The sequence below is a fragment of the Sturnus vulgaris genome, chromosome 22 (genome assembly GCF_052056855.1).
Source record: "Sturnus vulgaris isolate bStuVul1 chromosome 22, bStuVul1.hap1, whole genome shotgun sequence".
In the NCBI taxonomy this organism is placed as follows: Eukaryota; Metazoa; Chordata; class Aves; order Passeriformes; family Sturnidae; genus Sturnus; species Sturnus vulgaris.
In genome coordinates, this window is record NC_142264.1 from 9,688,522 (window position 1) to 9,706,175 (window position 17,654).

Below are 17,654 nucleotides of genomic sequence, written 5' to 3' on the forward strand. Positions count from 1 at the left end.
GTACCTGTATCAACATTTCATGGTGTGTTTCCAGAGGGTGTGCAGCCCTCTGTTACAGCCAGCATCAGGAATGCTGCAGCCTCCTCACCTGAGCTGGATTTACCAAATCTCCCTGCAGGAAGCAACTTGGATGAAGAATGTCTCATCAGGTGGAGGCCCTTGGAAAATCAAGTTCTGATAAAGAAATTGTCCAGGTCTGCTCCCAGATAAATGACTCCAATCCTGGGTTTTTAAATACTTGTCCATAGCGAGCTATTCCTGCCAGCCTGGGTTCTCTGTGGGTAAGCAGAGCCTTTCCAAGAGCTCCATCCTCTGGGATGGCTTGAGGAGCTGCCACCTTCAAGTTCCTTTCTGACCCTCCTTATCTAGAGGAAGATCTCTGTACATACCAAGACTTGCCAGAATCATTGACCACACAGCTCCCCCACCAGCAGGCAGGGATGTGTTTCCTGCAGTCCCCAAGACCTTTCCAAGAGCCAGAATCCCCAAAGCCACTTCTCTGCTCTGGCACAAGGACAGTGTGGAGTCAGTCACACACCCAGGACAGAAGCTGTTATCCCCCTGAGCCTTTGCACAATGCCTGGCCACTTTCTTTCCACTTGGACCCCACCTGCGGTACCCCATCCTCCCAGCACATTCCCTGGGATTGGGATTTCCCCACCCTTCCCCCAGTCCCACTTTTCCCTCATTCCCTCGGAGGAATTTTCCCATTGTCCCACCAGGCCTTGGTCTGTAGCCTGTGCTTGTCCTCATGGCAGCACTGCAAACATCAGCACCAACTGTTCCCTGCTTGGTGCTGCTCAAGTGTTTAAAGGCTCTGAGGCTGCACTTTGTTTTGATAAACGTGATTCCTGATAATAAAATGGAAAACTGGCAGGACAAATAGCAACCTCTTAAACAGGCAAGGGAAAAAAGTCAATACTTCTGCCCTGTTCAAAAGATTACCTCAAATAATAAACAAAATATTCCTTATGTCCCATTTTATATTAAACAAAAACTGTGTATTTCATTTCAAGGAAAGAATGAATGTTTCCTTTAAAAAAAAAGGTTACCCATTACAGGAAAATTTGATTGGGTCCTGCTTGGTTTTTTCATACGGAAGGGCACTTTGGGCTGCCTGAACAGAAAAGTTACAGTACAACTGTGGTTTAAAAGTGGCAACTCAGCCAAGCACCTTCAGGTGAACTTCCAGCAGGAAGTTTCAGAAACTCTTTGCTATTTCCCAAGATGCTTAAAGCCAAAGGATGAAAACCCACCCAAGTGTTAATAATTCAGAACTTCCTGTGCAGATATTAGAAACAGAATATAATATTGGAAGTCCACAGCAGATCAATTTTCTAACAAATTGAATACAAGCAAGACCAACATTGCAACATGAAGTAGCAAAGTGAATCCTGACTGAAAAATTAAAATTCTGAACAGCTTTTACAAAAAAATTTTCACTAAGCACTCCAAGAAAGGCTCTGCATTAAGCACTCAGCAGCTCACATTCTTCTACTGTGAAGCAAGACTAACACCTGGCACTAAATTATCCATTTAGTTCTTCAGGAAACTCAACTGATATTCCTTACATTTCTAAGGCAAAAATGAAAAAGAAAATGGTTATTTGTGAAAAGAAAAATAGGCATGTGCTCTGCAAGAGAAATCCTCCTCCCATACTTTTACTCATTACTACAGTCAAAAAAAAAAAGTGATTCTTGGATTGATGACAACTCTTAAAAAAAGGAATAAATAATTCAAACTACCCAGTATTAGATATTTAAACATCTCTGCACACGACTGGAGTGTTTGCTATGCTACAGGGAAGCCACAAGGGCAACCACATCCACACACAGCTGCTACCTGAGCTCCCCTACCACTGCCTTTTGTACAAGGGCTTTGGAACAGAAAACTGATCCAGCTTCCTGAAAATCCTGCCTGCTCCAAGGCCCATCTCCAGCAGCTCTGGCTGCAGTGCCTGGACACTGATCCCAGAGGGTCCCTGTGCCCCACGCCAGCTCCTGGGGCACTGCTCCTGCCCTGCAGGGACTTCCAGCACCCAGGGGTGACTGAGCTCTGAAGGCAGCTGGAAGGGAAGGGGAAAAAGCCAGAGAGCAGACATGGATTCATTCCAACCTTTACTTTGTTTGCTCTTTTTTTTGTTTGTATTTTTTTTTAAATAGAGCTTCCATGCAGAGTTCTCCAGAGTAAGTGCTGATGCCAGAGCCTGCCCCGCCGGCCTTGGCACTGCCACAGACATTTCTGCCACATGGGAGGAAAAGCTTTTGCTACATGACTTTTTTTCTTTTTTTTTTCTTTTTTTTTTTTTTTTTTAACTTTTAGGCCAACAACATGTTCTCATCTGAACATTACAGTTAATGAGTGCTATCAAGAATTCCTAACAAAAACTGTACATGAGTTTACAAACGTATTAACATATAAATAACGAGAAGCTTCCTGCCTGGAGCCTCCACAGTAGTCTTTTTGCTTGAGAATATAATACTGGAAGGGCAGACCCGATCCCTTTCCACAGCACCAGTCAGAGCTGGCTTAGTCCAGTCAGCCATTCTGCTCAAGCATCACAGGGTTTTTCTTCAGTGCCTCTGGCTTTGATAAGCAGTCTGTCATACTGTGCAAAAGCAAGAGTCCAATGCCTTTGGGAAGGAATCCTGCTGCTGAGAGGCCTCTGCCACCCGGTCATCGTTCTGGTCCGAGCTCCTGCTGGAAGGTTCTTTTCTTCTCCCGACAGTGTTTCTTGTGAGCAGGCCAGTCCTTCTGCTGGCACTGCGAGCCGCAGTACCGCGCCACCTGGCAGCGCCCACAGATGTTGAATTCACGTAACTGGGAACAAAAGGCGGCGTTAGAGGAGCTGCTCAGCGCCCGGGAGAACTCGGCAGCGCTCCCAAGGGGCACCCCAGCAGCATTCCCCAGGAGCTGCATGATCAGACCTTCCACATCTGGTCACAAACAGGGGACAGGACAAGGCTGAAGAGCCTTAAGCTGAAGGAGGGCACGGTTAGAAGGGTATGGGGAAGAAATCTCTCCTGTAAGGCCCTGGCACAGGTTACCCTGTGGCTGCCCCTGGGTCCCTGCTGGACACTGGGGCTTGGAGCACCCTGGGATAGTGGAAGGTGTCCCTGCCCATGGAATGAGATGAACTGTAAAGTCCCTTCCAACCCAAACCAGTCTGGGATTCTATGAAACACAAACATCCCACCACGAGTTCCAGAGAAACAGAGGGTTTGAAGCAATTTCTGTGGCTGTGTATCTGCTCCTGTAAAATGGGCTTAATAGACAAAATTTTGGAGCATTACACACTTATTGTCACCATGCTGCCGTTTTGTCAACTTAAGTTCTGTTTTCAACTACCAACACCTGAAATTCAGAAATTATCAGCAGGGCTGTACATGCTCAGCCATTGCCAAAGTTACTGTTATCCAGGGAGCTTTTGGGCACAGATCCAAATAAAAGGCAGAACTGCCTCTGTTTCAAATACAGGGAATTTACAGTAGTTTTTGCAAATGTTCCCTTCCCCAAAGCAGAAAGTGGAACACAATGGATTTAGCCTACTCAGCATCTGCTATTACAAGAAAAGCCCTTGTTTGTAGATAAGGCATCTGTGTGACAGAGGCACAGCCCTTGCACAGCTCATTCTCTCACTCTTGATGTTGTTTTATCTTCCTCCAGCAGAACTTTTCCTCCCAGCTCTTCCCTGAATGAAAACCACTGCAATTCACCTTCTGCTCAGGAAATGGTAACCAGGTTATTTTTTGATTCCACGACTGTCCAAACCCTCTTACAACGTTTCCTGGTGCCTCCCACAGCTGCTCTCATCCCTGCAGGAAAGCTTCCACCTGGCTTTTTGTGCACTCTGCAGAAATCACCCTCCTCCCAGCAGCCCAGTACCATCCACTGCTCCAAATCAAACCCACATTCCCTCCAACTGAAAATTACCACAGGGTCTGGAAGTTCAGGTCAAAGAAAACCTGAGTGGAAGAAAATGATTGCTTTTAGCCACTGAATGGCTCACATAAAGCTCTACATTTAAAACTATAAATAAATCCCATGACACACCATTAACCCAAGGTATTCCATGCTCACTCCCAGCTCTCTGAACCCACCTGTTTTTCAATCATTGTGCAGGGAGGGTAGTGACATTCATAGTAAGTGCAGGAGTTCTCTTCCTCCTCCACAACATCCCCATTAGCATTGTAATATCTGGTTACATTCAGGACAGGAAACTGCTCTTCTATGGGGTCTGTAGGAAGCTGTTGGATTGCCAGCCAGTACAGGCTTTGTTCCCTGGGAAAAAAAAAAAGTTTGGTACATAAATTTCTTATAATCATATAGAGAAACTGGTTCCAAATTTATTAATAAATATGGTTAACATTGTATTTAGCCTCAGACTGCACATACTGCTCATATATTGGGTATTTTAGTCTAAGTAACCCCAAAAGTTTAAAGGTATCAATCAAGACATATTTACATCAAGTAAAATTAATTCTGTGCAAAATTATTCACACCAAGTCAAAACCAATTTCTGGCTTGAAGTCTGTTTCTTATTCTTGAACCCAAAATCATGTGAAGCATTTGTAATTCACTAAAACTTCTCAAAATCAGTTTAATCAGCTCTAAATACCCCAATCTTAAAGCTGCTGCTGCAAATGCTTCAGGAGAAGACTGTGGTGTGAAGCCTGTGGGTCACCCACTGTGTCCCATCACTGAATATCCAGATCCATCCTGGCATTAAGAGTTTGATGTGCTGAGTGGCATCAGTGAAACCCAGCCCATGGAAGCTGCACAAGCTGCTGGTGAGAGGTGCTGGAAGCTGAGTCCAACCCCAGCTCACAACTTCCATCATGAGCTCCCAGTTCCCACAGGTCACATTGGAATTTCAGTGCCTGAGGGGCAGAAGGCAGCGAGATGTGCAGGTTTCCCTGAGCCTCTGCTCAGCTGGGAGGGCACAGAGGATTCCTGCTCCACCTGGCACAGCAGGACCTTGGCACAACCCCGAGGGTGAGATGGTCCCTGCACAGCAGGGACACGAGCACAGACTGTGGCCCAGGAGAGCAATCCAGGACACAGTGATGTGTAAAGCATCCAAGGTTAAATCAAAAAGGCTCTGCCAAGGCAAAAAATCACTAAAGGAAGGAGACAACATCTGCAGAGATTTTCACTCCCCCTGCCAGGGCTGCCATACCTTTGTTTGCTGGAGATCTCCTCAGCCTTGGGCTTCCAGCCCCACGGCACGAGGCGCAGATTGTCCAGGCGGTTGTCCACGGTCACCGAGTTCAGGTGCACCACCTGAAAGCCAGGAGCAATCCCTCCCCTGTGCCTCTCCCTGCACGACACAAAACCAACCTGAAGGTCAGTGGTGAACAGGAACAGCTAAAAAACAAAGGATCACAGCAATTCCAGAGGCAATGTGAGTTGGGACCTGCTGGCACTGGGCTGCAAACCGACTCCAGGGGCTACTTCAGACAGGGCAACTCCCAGGAGAAAGTGCCTTTTTCTACCAGGAGATTTCAATTATAAATTAATGGAATCAAAAGACAGAGTATAGAGTAATTTTAAGCATATTGCTTAGTTCCAGAGCCTACTCCTCCAGTTACTGCTAGAGATCCATGAAATTACAGTGTTCCTTGAAAGGTACCAATAATGGCTTATTATTTTCATAGGAAATTCTATCAGATATGTGCAAGTTTGGCACTGGTGTGGAGTCACAGAACTTATTATTTATGAAGAAACATCTCTGAACAACAACAGGACAGAGGTTTCACCGAGTATGCAAATGCTTTTTAGACTCTAATTGTGTGTAACACACCGAGAGTCTGAAATGACTCCACAATTGATCAAGAGACACCTGAAACTTGCCCCAAAGCCAAAGCAGGACTAAGCCAGGATGGCTGCAGGGGGAATCTTCCCTACTGCCTTCTAAGAGTTTCTATTTCCCTTTCCCCCTTCTTTTCACCTCTCCTTTCTCTGTTTCATCAAGTTCGCTGTCAAACACTCTCATGCCTGGACAAGTTTCAGTATCACTTCCTGCAGGAATCCCCATCCCAGCTGAAATGTAAGGCTTGGACAGAAGCTGTGTCCCTGTGTTTGTTCTGCCATGAGGAACTTCCCAGCACAGGAGAACAAGGACAAAGCACTCGCTGAGGGTAACCCAGCAGCTCCTCCATGGAGACCTCCCAGCAGCTTCACCCCAACCCAGCCTGCACACTGAATCCTGCTCAGCCTTTACTGAACATTTCAGCTCAAATAGTTCATTAATTTTGAAGAGCTATTTGCCTGAGTTTAAGAATTCTACCTTTTTAACCTTTACAAAGCTCAACATTACCCAGCAAAATAGGAAACTCATTTCAATGTGACTTACAATGAAAAATGGAGGAACTTGTATTCTTGGTCAGAATCCATCCAGATATGTGTAAGTTACATATATTGCATATAACTCTTGCAATTTACTTATGCCTCAAAACTTTGTAGAATTTAATGAGGAGAATCCCCTTGGAGAAGCCACAAGCAGCACCTACACACAGACTGTGCTCCAGCTCCCACCAGGTAACTCCTGTGAGGACACCCCTGTATGGGAACAGAGCCTGGAGCCAGCTGTCAGGGACTCTGCTGGGCCTCCATGGATCAGGGAAAAGTTCTTCCCTTTGAAGGTAAAACTAATAAAATCCTTCTTTGGGGGAAAAAGAAACCAAACTACATATATTAAAGCAAACAAACTATGGCAAGGAGTCTGCTGAAGTGCCCTAAAGGAAGAATCCCAGAATCCCACCTTGATTTGGGTTGGAAGGGACTTTAAAATTCAGCTAATTCCCTGCCATGGGCAGGGACACCTTCCACTATCCCAGGTTGTTCCAAACCCCATCCAACCTGGCCTTGGACACTTCCAGGGCCTCCCCACCCTCACAGGGAAGGACTTCCCAATATCCCATCTATCCCTGCTCTCTGGCACTGGGCCATTACAGTAAAAGCTCTTTTTGAGTTGCTGGAGACCAGCAGAGGGTCTGGCAAAGGGAATCAGGAGTCCTGAGGGCTCCAAGTGGGAACCCAGGAACTGGTGAACTGCTGGAGGTGAGCATCAGTCACACATGGAGACAGGGAAGGAGTTAAGGTTCTTAGAATGAGCCTGGGACAAAGTGCCAGCTGCAGAGATGGGACAGATAGGAGACAGGAATCTGGGAGGAGGAGACCGAAGTTCAGAGGAAGAGCAGAGCGTGCAGGCGAAAGGGAAGGGGATTCTAAGACTAGGTTAAGAAATACTTTTGATTTTATTAGATGAGAGTTTAGAAACTGCTAGAGCTGGGGAAAGAGAAGGAATTATGCTAGACTGTCCCTGACACTGGGATGTCACAGCAGAGTGACACATACCTACCCCTGCTCCTCCACAGCCCAGATCTACACCCAATACCCCAAAAAGCACATTCTGATCAAATCCCCTCCCACACTGAGCCAGTCTTTACCTCCTTGTATGAAACCACATTTATCTACATCACTGCCAGCTCTCCTGTGGCCTCAAGTGACAAAAGCCTAAGTGGAAGTTGGGCCTTGCTGTTGAGCAGCCAGTGTTAAACATCACTGCACTGAGGTGCCAGAACTGGTAATGCCAAATTCAGGGTGGTCCCTTCTCTCCACACATCAAGGAAGCTTGGAATGCACAAGAACTCCCCTCCCCAGGCCTCTCTGACCATCCCAGTTCATCCAAACTGAGCAGCAAGGACAGGCCGTGCAGAACCTGCCTTGTTCCCTGCAGAAGGGCCAGAAGAGCAGCCTGAGTAATGCAGCCAAAACTCCTGCAGAGCTGGAGCTTCTGCCTCCCCCTGCAAGATGCCAGGCAAAACCCTTCCCCTAAGACTTTTCAGGGAATCATCTGGACTCTGCTCTTCTGGCATTTCAGCAGCTCAGAACTCAGGAGTGGAATACAAGTGCAGACACAGCAATTCCAAGCACCAGGAACCAGAACTGAGCCTGTTACAGGCAGCAAGATGGCAAGTGCTCCAAAAAGAAAAAAAACCCTTAAAAACCCCCAAAAATCAGGTCTCAGATGTCTTTTTGAACATGCAGTTGGTGCTACTTATGACTAATCCCCTGCTGCTGCTGTTCCCCAGGGAACATCTCTGCACCCAGCAGAACACAGAGCTGGGATTGCTCCACAGGGAATGAGACTTCTGCAGAGACATCCAAACCCTGCTTTGGGGGAGCCAAAACTCCATGTGGAAATCACAGCAAGCACCAGAGAGGCTGAAGAACCATCAGGAAGTTCTCCCTGTAAGATTTTTGCAGCTCATGGGGGGAATTTTCAGCTCTTGGTTGCCTTTTGATCCCACACTTGCCTCTGCACAGGGCAGCAGGAGGGCCCTGGAGAAGGTCCCTGTCACTGCTGCAGCTCCAGCAGTTCCAGGCTTCCTATCCCAAGGGCCTCATGACATGAACAAAGACACTGGCTTAACTAGAAAAGAAAAACAGAATTCAAAAAAATCTCTTTTACTTGCATCTGCCACATGCTACTCACTGTATCTTAAATTTGAGGCACACAACTGGGTTGGTTTTTCACGTTTTTGGGGATCCATGTGCAGAGAACCACCGAGTTACACACCTCCACGTGCAGTAATCCATGTTCTTTGGTTTTCATTCATGCAGGGAGTCAGGCTGGCACTGGGAAATGCCAACACTGCCTGGCTCTGCCCAGCTCTCCTGACCCTCACAGGCTCCTCCAGCACTGCCCCTCCTCACCAAAGGAGGGACCTGCCACTACTCTGCAGTCCTGGTCTGTGCTCAGAGCAGCTCCAGCATTGCTCTTTAGGAGGGGCAGAATCTTCACAGCCCCTGCAGACTCAGCCACTGCCATGCAGTGTTTGAGCTCCAAGTAAAGATCAGCAACACAAACACCTTCAGGACCAAAAGGAACTCACAGGAACAGCAGAGATATTTTATATTTTCTAGTCCAAAAATCTGACTGCAACTTCAGAACTGCAGCTCTGCTTGCCTGGCAGCTGACACACCTCTCTGTGCCTCTCCAAAATCCCCATTACACTCAATCTCTTATTTTTAACCCCAGCCCATGCTCGAGTGACACAATTTGAATTTCCTAACTGAATACGCTCAATTGACTTCCTAATTTGAGTAAAACAAGCCCGAAGAGGCAATAGCTGGGCTGGGCCATAAACAAATAGCTGGGCTGTCATTTGCACAGCCTTCAACAATTGACCTGAATAATTTTCAGGTGCTATTTAATGCTACTTACAAATAATTACGGCTGTCTGAGGTTCACAGTTAGCACCAGCTGTCAGTGATTTGCTCCACATACTGCAGCCAATTTCATAATTTCAACAAAGTTCTATGTGCAATAAGATTAAACATTAACAGATGCAGGTTAAAATCCATATTTAATAAGCAGAGTGGAAATAATAATAATAATCTGATATTCTTCCTGTCTCCTTCCTCCTGTGCAGAGTCTGGTTCTACAGGATAAAAGATAACCTGGAATGATAAAGGACATCCTGGACACTGTGACTTCCAAGGATGTGGAACTGAATAGAAAATATGCTTAATTTTTCTAAAAAGGCTTTTAAAATAAATAAGATTTATTCAGCAGATCTCACCTTTTCTACAAACCCATCAACATCTAGAAGGAGCAATAGATGAGATCAGAGGCTGAGTTGCTCTCACAAATGAGGAAACTGGCCCCAAAACCTAATGTTAATCCTATGAAGGATTTCAAGAATTTGTAGAGTATGGAAAATAAAATGCAGCAGCTGATACTAACCAACAGCAGCAACACTTCAGGCAGTTTTGCAGAAAGCCATAAAAAAACCCCTCAAACTTTTAAATTATCAGAAGTTCCCTCTCTGCGGTGTTCTTCCAATTCTCAGCAGACAAAAAGCCCCACAGCAAACTTTCAAAGTCTTCACCTATTCAATGCTTCAGGTCCCATTTTTCTCCCCAGCTGAAGTTTGGGCAGCATTTCTCAGGTGTGAACGGGGTGTCCATGAACCACACTCACCTGTCTCTGTTTTCCCAGCCTGGAATATTTCACAGGCTGTGCTCTGAGGACTCTGCAAACCAAAGTCCTGTGGGCACCCCGTGCTGGGTTTGCAGCTCTCCTGAGGGGACTTTGGTTACTACAGGCAGGGAAATGACCCCACACGAGTTGGTGGCAGCAAACGGAACCCCTGGTTTTGCACTCCCTGCAGTACCCACCAGAGCAGCTCGTGCAGGAGGCGGCCTGAGCCCCGGCCTCGGTTCTTGTCGAAGGCGTAGGCGAAGATTTTAGCACCATTTCCATCAGCATCCACCTCCATGCGAGCCTGGAGGGAAGGGAAAGGCTGTGAGATCACCCCACAAGGGGCAGACAGCACCTGCTCCACTGGAATGGACCCAGCACCTCACACTTGTCCCTGCAGGTCCCTTCAGATCTGAGCTGTCTCAAAGCCCCAGGGGGACCCAGCCAGGTGGGGCTGGGGGGCCTGCCTGGATACAGAAGAGCAGAAATGCAGCTGTGGGGCTGGGATCCATGTCAGGAGCCACACTCTGACCCTGTGCAGCCACCAGGGCTTTGCTTCCAGCACTGCCCCTGCACTCACCTCACTGGGAGAGCCAGGTCTTGTCATTTCTCCTGCACTCCACACATTGTGTTGGTGCCAAAGCTCTCAAGGTGCAGCAAGAATTCGATACATTTGGGACAGTCACAGTGAGTTACCACCACAGTGACAAAGACACTCACAGGGGAGGAATTGGACAAACAGGAAGGGTTCTGGCAGCAGCACTGCCCCAACTCCTAAAATTCCTAAGAACAGCCCCAAAGCATCCACTGCACTGCAGAAATTTAGCAGATGATGGTCCCTCCTCCAAAAAAAGCCTTATTTGTTTAAGATTTAATAATCATTGACTTTCACTTTCAAAGCCTTAGTAGAGCTCACTTACCCTCTTCCAGTGGATGTGAAGAGGAAACACTTTTTTCGAGTCCCATAACCAGTTACAATAATACATGCTTTCCTCATCCAAGATTAAGTGCAGAGTGAACATTTTTAATGTTTGCCAAACCATGGGAGGACAAATTATCAGTTCTCCAAAAGCATACAAACAGTATGAAAATAAAGAAACTACATAATAAATCAATAAATACAAGCTTAAATACAAGCTTCCACGTTGGGACTTCAATAACTTAAAACTGGCTCTTTTCCCCCCAATCACGGGAGTTGCAGGCACAGCCACGAGCTGTTTGGATGGAGCAGGGCACGAGGAAAGGGAAAAGCCGAGGCTCCACCGGGACCCCGGGCAGCGCCGGCCCGGGGAGGGCGCGGGGGGCGGAGGCGGCGCCGGGGCAGCCCGGGCGGGGAGGGGAGTCCCAAAACCCGGTAAAACACGGGGAGGGGAGCGCGGGCAGCGGCTCTCACCTCGAAGGAGTAGCTCTCCACCAGCGGGATGTCCTGCTCGTCGATCAGCGTGTACTTGGTCTGGAACACAGCGAGAGCGCCGTCAGCGCGGCCCCGGAGCGCACGGCACGGCTCGGAAACACCCGGGACTGCACGGCACGGCTCCGTAAGGCCCCGCCATGGCCCCAGTGGCTTGGTAAGGCCCGGTAATGCACAGCACGGCCCGGTATGGCACGGCCCTCCCCGCCCGGCAGCACCGGCCGGCCCGCCCGCCCGCTGGCCCCCGCCCGGCCGGACCCTCGCCCCGGCCCCGCCGCCCCCCGCCTCACGAGGCGCGGCCGAGCCCGGCTCAGCCGCACCCGCCGGTGCCCCGCGCTCACCTTGCCGGCCACCCGCCCGAGCCGGACGATGCCCAGCTTGAAGTCGGTCATGGCGGGGCCGGGCCGGGGCCGCCGCTCGCCCCGCGCCGCTGCCACGCGCCGCCGCCTCGCGCACACCCGGGGGGCGGGGCCGCCGCGCCACCGCCCCCCCGCCCCTCAGAGCCAATGGCGGCCCGCGCCACCGCCCACCCGCGCCCGGCGGACCAATGGCGACCCGCACCGCCCTTACGTCACTCCCGCGAACGCCGCCGCCGCGGCCAATGGGCGCGCGGCGCGCCGCGGCTCGGGTCACGTGGGACGAGGCCCCGCGCGCGGGCGCGGCGGCGCGGGCGCGAGAGGCGCGGACGGTGACGTCACGTTCGCGGGAAGCTTAGTGCCGGCGGCAGCGGGGGCTTAAAGGGACCGCGGCCCCCTGGGGGCTGAACGGGGACATCGGGAACGGGGACAAGGCCGGGGACACCCCCAGGGCCGAGGAGCCCCCGGCTCGCACATGGCGGCGGCCGCCCCGCCGCGTGGATGCCCGGAGACCCCGCGCAGCCCCCACGAGCCGTGCGGACGGAGCCACTCCCGGCCGGATCGGGCAGCGACCGGAGTGCCCCGAGCTGGCGACACCCACAGGGATCACGGAGTCCCAGCTCCCGGGACACCCCGACAGTCCCTCCCTGTGCATCCCCGAGAGTAGCGCTGGGCTTTGCCTGGGATGTTGGTGTGACTCCAGGCAGGGGCTGTGGGGCCCAGACTGGCTGTGCCTGCCTTGGGACAGCAGCCAGGCCCAGCTGGGACAGCTGTGTGTCCCCCAGAGAGACCACAGAGCTGTTGTGGGGTCACCCCAAGAGACTCTTCACGAGGGCAGAACTTCCAGCCCTTGCAGCACTGTGGTTACTTCAGGATCTGTGAGGGTGTCACAGCAATTTTCTGGTTCAGATTTCAGCCCAAGAGATCCTCTGCATCTTCATTCCCTGAAAAAACTGTAAAGATTTGTGGGATCTTTCTCCCAGGGCTGCTCCATCTGCTCATCCCAGCCTGGACTGATCGCAGGGGTTGTCCTGATCCAGGGTCAGCTCCAGCACTCAGCCTGCTTAAACCTCATGTGGTTCCTGTGGCCACTGCTCGAGCTTGTCCAAGTCCCTCTGGATGGCATCACATCCCTGGGATGTGTCACTGCACCCTCAGCTTGGTGACACCTACAAGCCTGCTGAGGTTGGACATGATCCCTTAATCTATGTAATAAATAAAGATACTAAATGAAATAATAAATTAGGAAGATGGGTTTAAATGTGACGTTAATGTGGGTTGTTACCTTAGAAGCCTCTGTCTGCTTTTGAAGAAGCATGATTTGGAAAAAAATGAATTCTTGCAAAGTAAACTCTCCTTCTAAGCATTGCTTTGTGCCTGCCAGAGCACGTGCCCTCAGGCAGCATGGGGAAGTTATGGATCCTGTCCCAGGAGAACTCCCCATAAGCAAAAGGAAACTTATTTCCAACTGTTTCCAGCATTGCCATGTGGAAGAAAACCCACACAGGACAGCCCTGACAGCACGAGGGTGAACAGCTCCTGAAACTCTCCGGGTTCACGTCAGAGTGGATGCCTAACACTAGGGGCACAAAGACTTTAAAGGAGTTTAAAGCAGAGCTGCTGCTGAAAGGGGCTGCAGCCTCTGCCATGCTGCCCTGCCTCGGGCACCACACGCGTTTGTGCAGCTTTGTTGTGGAATCCCTGCAAAACCTCAGCTGGAAGGGACCCAACCCTCCCCTGGCATCGCAGCCAGGCTGGCCTGGATGAGGATGGGGTCACCACCAGCTCCTCTGCAACCCCCTCAGCCTGTGACCTCCTCACACAAAGGTTTTTTCCATGTGTACATTATCAGAATTTGTGCCACACACATCCTTGGATGGGGATTGGGCAGGTTACAAAGCACAAGAAGCCACACCTGACCTATTCAGAGAGCATCCAAGCATTACTCCCAGCTTGAAGCATGGTCAATTCCAGCAAAAGAACCAAACAGAACCACAGAATATCCTGAACTGGAAGGGACCCACCAGGATCACCCAGCCCAGCTCCTGTCCCTGCCCAGACCCCCCAACAATCCCAGCCTGTCCATCCCTGGCAGCGCTGTCCAAACGCTCCTGGAGCTCTGGCAGCCTCGGGGCCGTGCCCATTCCCTGGGGAGCCTGGGCAGTGCCCAGCACCCTCTGGGGGAAGAACCTTGCCCTGAGCTCCTCCATTAACCTCCCCTGACACATCTCCAGCCGTTCCCTCAGCATGGCAAATGCCTGGAATTTCAGCTATATTTCTGCTTTTTTTCCCTGGCTGCCTCAGAAAAAGATGCTACAAACAGCTGGGGAAAACAGATGAAAGTGCAGAGCCACAAACTCTCCTGGTTCTGACCCCATCAGCTCCTCAAGGAGCTGGGGACAGGGAGAGAGGGGCCAGCACAGGCCTGGAGCCGGGACAGAGCTGCCCAAGGCACAGCCACACCAGGCAGGGACAGATCCCTGAGCTCGCGGGATTCCCAGGGCTGGGAAAACCCAGGTCAGGCTTCACTCAGTTTTGCTTTAGGAGTCAGGAAGCCCCAGCTCCCCTCCACACTACCAGGGACACAGTGGGTTGTCCTGGACAATTGGTGTCTGCCAGGGCTTTTGGATTTGATAAATGGGTTTTTTTGATCATGCCTTTCTCTCTGTCACTACAGCTCCACTTCAGGCTCTGTGGCCCTCAAGTCACCAAGACAGTGACCCAAATTTCATCAGGGAGCAAAGGACACAACTGGATCTCATTTTGAGTAAGCAAGGCTAAACATTCTGCTCTCATTCTTGACCACATTTTTTAACAGCCACACTTCCATCCCTGCCCCCAATCCATCCAGAACAGGCATGGACACATCACACCAAAGGTGCTGTATTTCCAGAAGACAGGGAGAGTTTCCCCAAAGGAAAATTCACAGCATGGGATAGGGTTAAATCAAACCAGCAACAGTGCTTGCAGACAACTGGGTCTTTATTTACGTATTTAAAGTGCTACAAAAAACTGAAGGAGCCTCCATCTGGCAACTTCCTTTTCTGCAGTCTTAACTCTGTTGGAAGAAGCAGAAACAGCTCATTAGTGCAATCTTTCATAAATTAAATGTTACACAGCAATTTCAGTCAGAGCTGGGCACTTACAGCTGGGCACTCGATGGCACCACTGTTGATGTCATCGATGATGTCGTGGGGGTGTCTCCCATCAATGCTGCAGCCCACAGACTGGGCAGTGCCAAGGATCTCCTTGATGGTCCCTGCAGCAGAAGACACATCTTTGCTTTACCAGGGAAACATCTCAGGAGCTTATCTGGAACAGCCTGGGCTAGTGGAAGGTGTCCCTGCCCATGGCAATGGGGGGAACTCATAAAGCTTTAAGGTCCTTTCCAACACAAACCAGCCTGGATTCTGACATTCACACGGAACTCCTCACAGCTCTCAGCTGTGTCCCTCTCTTCCCTCAGGGGTTTACAGGCTGCAGCCTCGGGGTTCAGCAGGGAGCATCACGTCCCTTACCCAGATCTCACACCCTGGATTCTCCCAGGAACACAACTGGAAACTCCCTGTGCCTCTCCCCAGGTGTTGGGGCTGCCTGTTCCCAGCCAGCACAACTCAGCTGTGGACCCTCCCTCCCAGGGAAGGGAGCAGTGAAGGAGCATTCCCTGCAGCCCGAGGCCAGACTCACCCGAGAGCTCCCGGGCCAGGGAGCGGTGCCGCATCTGCCGCGCGATGTTCACGATCTCGTCAAAGGTGACGCTGCCGCTGTGCTTAACTGCGAGGGAACAGCAGCAGTGAGGCCACCTGGGCACTGCCAGTTCCTACTTCCTCTGGGAGCACCACTCCCAGCACTCAGACCACGCGGAGAAATGGGAGTTTGCAGCTCCAGCAGGACTCCTGTCAGTGCTGTGCTCCCAGACTGCAGCACAAACGACCCCCAATTCCTCTTTCTAAGGCTGTATTTCTGCCAACTCTCCTGGCTGGGACAGGCCCTGTGCTACAGGACAGCACCTGCTCCACCCCAGCTTTGCCCAGAGAAGCTGCAGCTGCCCTGGATCCCTGCAACTGTCTATGGCCAGGCTGGACAGGCCTTGGAATAACCTGGGATAGTGGAAGGTGTCCCTGCCCATGGCTGGGGGGGGAATTGATGGGTTCTTAAGTCCCTCCCAACCAAAACCAGTCCATGACTCCATAAGCTCCTCACAGACCTCTGTTGATATGCACATCTTGGTACCCTGGCACTGCAGGGGTGCCCAAAACCAGCCTCGTGCTTCCTGTTTTCCAGTTTGTGTTGAATAATCCCAGAGAAAGGTACTGGTATTTCCCTTCTTTTAGCCCCAAAACATTCAGAACCAAAGCCAGGGGAACACTTACTGTTCTTCTGCTTCTTCCTGTCACGAGGTGGCTCCTTCAGAGCTTTGATAATCAGAGCAGAGGCAGAAGGAACAACCTCTATCTAAATGCAAAGAGATTAATATTCCCCCCCCATTCCAGAAACTCAACCATTTAATTATCTCAGCAAAGGTAATTGCCAGAGCAGTGTGGGTTTGATCAATTCCCTCATGCTCCAAGATTTTTGTGCTGCAGAAATCTGTTCCCAGGTTTTCGGCACAGGCCTCCCCACGTGCAGGAGAGGACTGCTTCCTGCCTGGGGCTTTCTCTTAGCTCACCACTGGAATGTACCAGCCACTGGCATCAGAACAGGTACGGTGGCAGGTGGCTAGAGGAGTCGGCAAGATTTTAAACTATTTACTTTTATGTTGCTTTTTAAAAAAGCGGTTTTGTTTTGTTTTTTTTTTTTTTTCCTGCTCAAGACGTTTTGTAGAAAGAACAATTTATCTGCAACAAGATGAAAATTGAATTTTGACACTTGAGGATCTTTTTTCCAAGATCCACCAAGCCCAGGCTCCACACACCTTCCCCCCACCCACGTTTTAAGGTCTTCCCAGAAGACCCCCACACACCCGTGTGGCACTCATTTTATCCACCTCGGAAGGATGAAGGGCTGAGTGGACCCTGCCGGGATCCGGGCCGGTGGCTGGAGCAGGCGGAGCCCGCGTGGGCTCCACGCCTGCAGCACCGGCCGGCCCTTGCGGCGTGCGGTACCTGCGCTTGCCTGTTCTGGATCGTCAGCTTCACCGTGATCCGCAGCCCCTTCCAGTCGCCCGTGGCCTTGGCGATGTCATCGCCCACCTTCTTGGGGGACTAAGGGAGGACACATGGAGGTCACACAGGGCTCGAGTTAAAGCCGAGAGCCCCAGCGCTGCCCCGGCTTCTTCCCCGTGTGCGGTACTGCCGGACACCTTCTCTCCTGGACGGAGCACAGGGCACTCTTCCCCCCCGCCTTCGGAACGTATTTTATCCCTCCCACTCAATTTCCCCCGGGATTCACTCACTCTCCCCAGTAGGACACGCTTCCCACTCCACCCGGCACATGTTTTATCCCTGCCCCCGCTCCCCAACTCCCCCGGCCCCGGTACGTACCAGCCCCAGGGGTCCGATCTTGGGGGCCAGCGCGGACGTGGCTCCGACCTCTCCGCCGGTGCAGCGCAGGTAAACTGCGGGGACAGCGCCGCGTCAGCCGCGCCCGCCGGGCCCCGCGGCCCCCGCCCGCCTCCCGCGCCCGCCGCCACCACGTACCGACTTTGATCTCGTTGGGATCGAACTTGGGCGGCATGGCGGCGGATGGCGGGGATGAAGGCCGATGGCGGCAGACAGAAGCGGATGGAGGCGGATGGAAGCAGATGGAACACGGTGCGGGACAAAAGGCCTTCCGCCTTCCTAGGGCAGCGAAAAGGCAGCGTGGGCGGCGCAGGCCTAAGATATAGCTCTGAGATATCGCGAGAGGTCAGAAAACTATAAATTGCAGCTGAGATCTCGCGAGAGGTGAAGAGCCG

The 17,654-nt window shown here is 51.2% G+C and overlaps 2 protein-coding genes and 1 non-coding gene across 3 annotated transcripts; all 3 read right to left on the reverse strand.

Moving 5' to 3' along the window:
• Window positions 1-1,284: 1,284 nt before the first annotated feature.
• Window positions 1,285-11,879, reverse strand: ZMYND19 (zinc finger MYND-type containing 19). The gene is made up of 6 exons (XM_014881035.2): window positions 11,744-11,879; window positions 11,385-11,444; window positions 10,189-10,295; window positions 5,180-5,320; window positions 4,101-4,281; window positions 1,285-2,820 (listed from the first exon to the last, which is right to left on the reverse strand). Exons 1-6 carry the CDS (start codon window positions 11,792-11,794, stop codon window positions 2,677-2,679), a joined length of 684 nt encoding a protein of 227 aa, XP_014736521.1. The 5' UTR covers window positions 11,795-11,879; the 3' UTR covers window positions 1,285-2,676.
• Window positions 11,880-14,722: 2,843 nt separating this feature from the next.
• RPL12 (ribosomal protein L12) lies at window positions 14,723-17,534 on the reverse strand. Its single transcript, XM_014881041.2, has 7 exons — window positions 17,398-17,534; window positions 17,242-17,315; window positions 16,864-16,962; window positions 16,132-16,213; window positions 15,446-15,532; window positions 14,905-15,017; window positions 14,723-14,816 (listed from the first exon to the last, which is right to left on the reverse strand). Exons 1-7 carry the CDS (start codon window positions 17,432-17,434, stop codon window positions 14,811-14,813), a joined length of 498 nt encoding a protein of 165 aa, XP_014736527.1. The 5' UTR covers window positions 17,435-17,534; the 3' UTR covers window positions 14,723-14,810.
• On the reverse strand, window positions 16,347-16,474 carry LOC148221450 (small nucleolar RNA SNORA65). Its single transcript, XR_015808130.1, has one exon. It is a non-coding gene; the product is annotated as a small nucleolar RNA SNORA65 (small nucleolar RNA).
• Window positions 17,535-17,654: the final 120 nt, after the last annotated feature.

Excerpts from the sequence above, each read along its gene's own strand:
- ZMYND19 (XM_014881035.2), bottom strand. The coding sequence starts at position 11,794 with ATGACCGACTTCAAGCTGGGCATCGTCCGGCTCGGGCGGGTGGCCGGC. Across the intron at positions 11,445-11,743 it reads TCGGGCGGGTGGCCGGCAAG|ACCAAGTACACGCTGATCGA; the intron begins GTGAGCGCGGGG and ends GCTGTGTTCCAG. Across the intron at positions 4,282-5,179 it reads GAGATCTCCAGCAAACAAAG|GGAACAAAGCCTGTACTGGC; the intron begins GTATGGCAGCCC and ends TTTTTTTCCCAG.
- RPL12 (XM_014881041.2), bottom strand. The coding sequence starts at position 17,434 with ATGCCGCCCAAGTTCGATCCCAACGAGATCAAAGTCG. Across the intron at positions 15,533-16,131 it reads CAGGAAGAAGCAGAAGAACA|TTAAGCACAGCGGCAGCGTC; the intron begins GTAAGTGTTCCC and ends GTTCCCTCGCAG. Across the intron at positions 15,018-15,445 it reads CCTGGCCCGGGAGCTCTCGG|GGACCATCAAGGAGATCCTT; the intron begins GTGAGTCTGGCC and ends CTTCTGCTGCAG.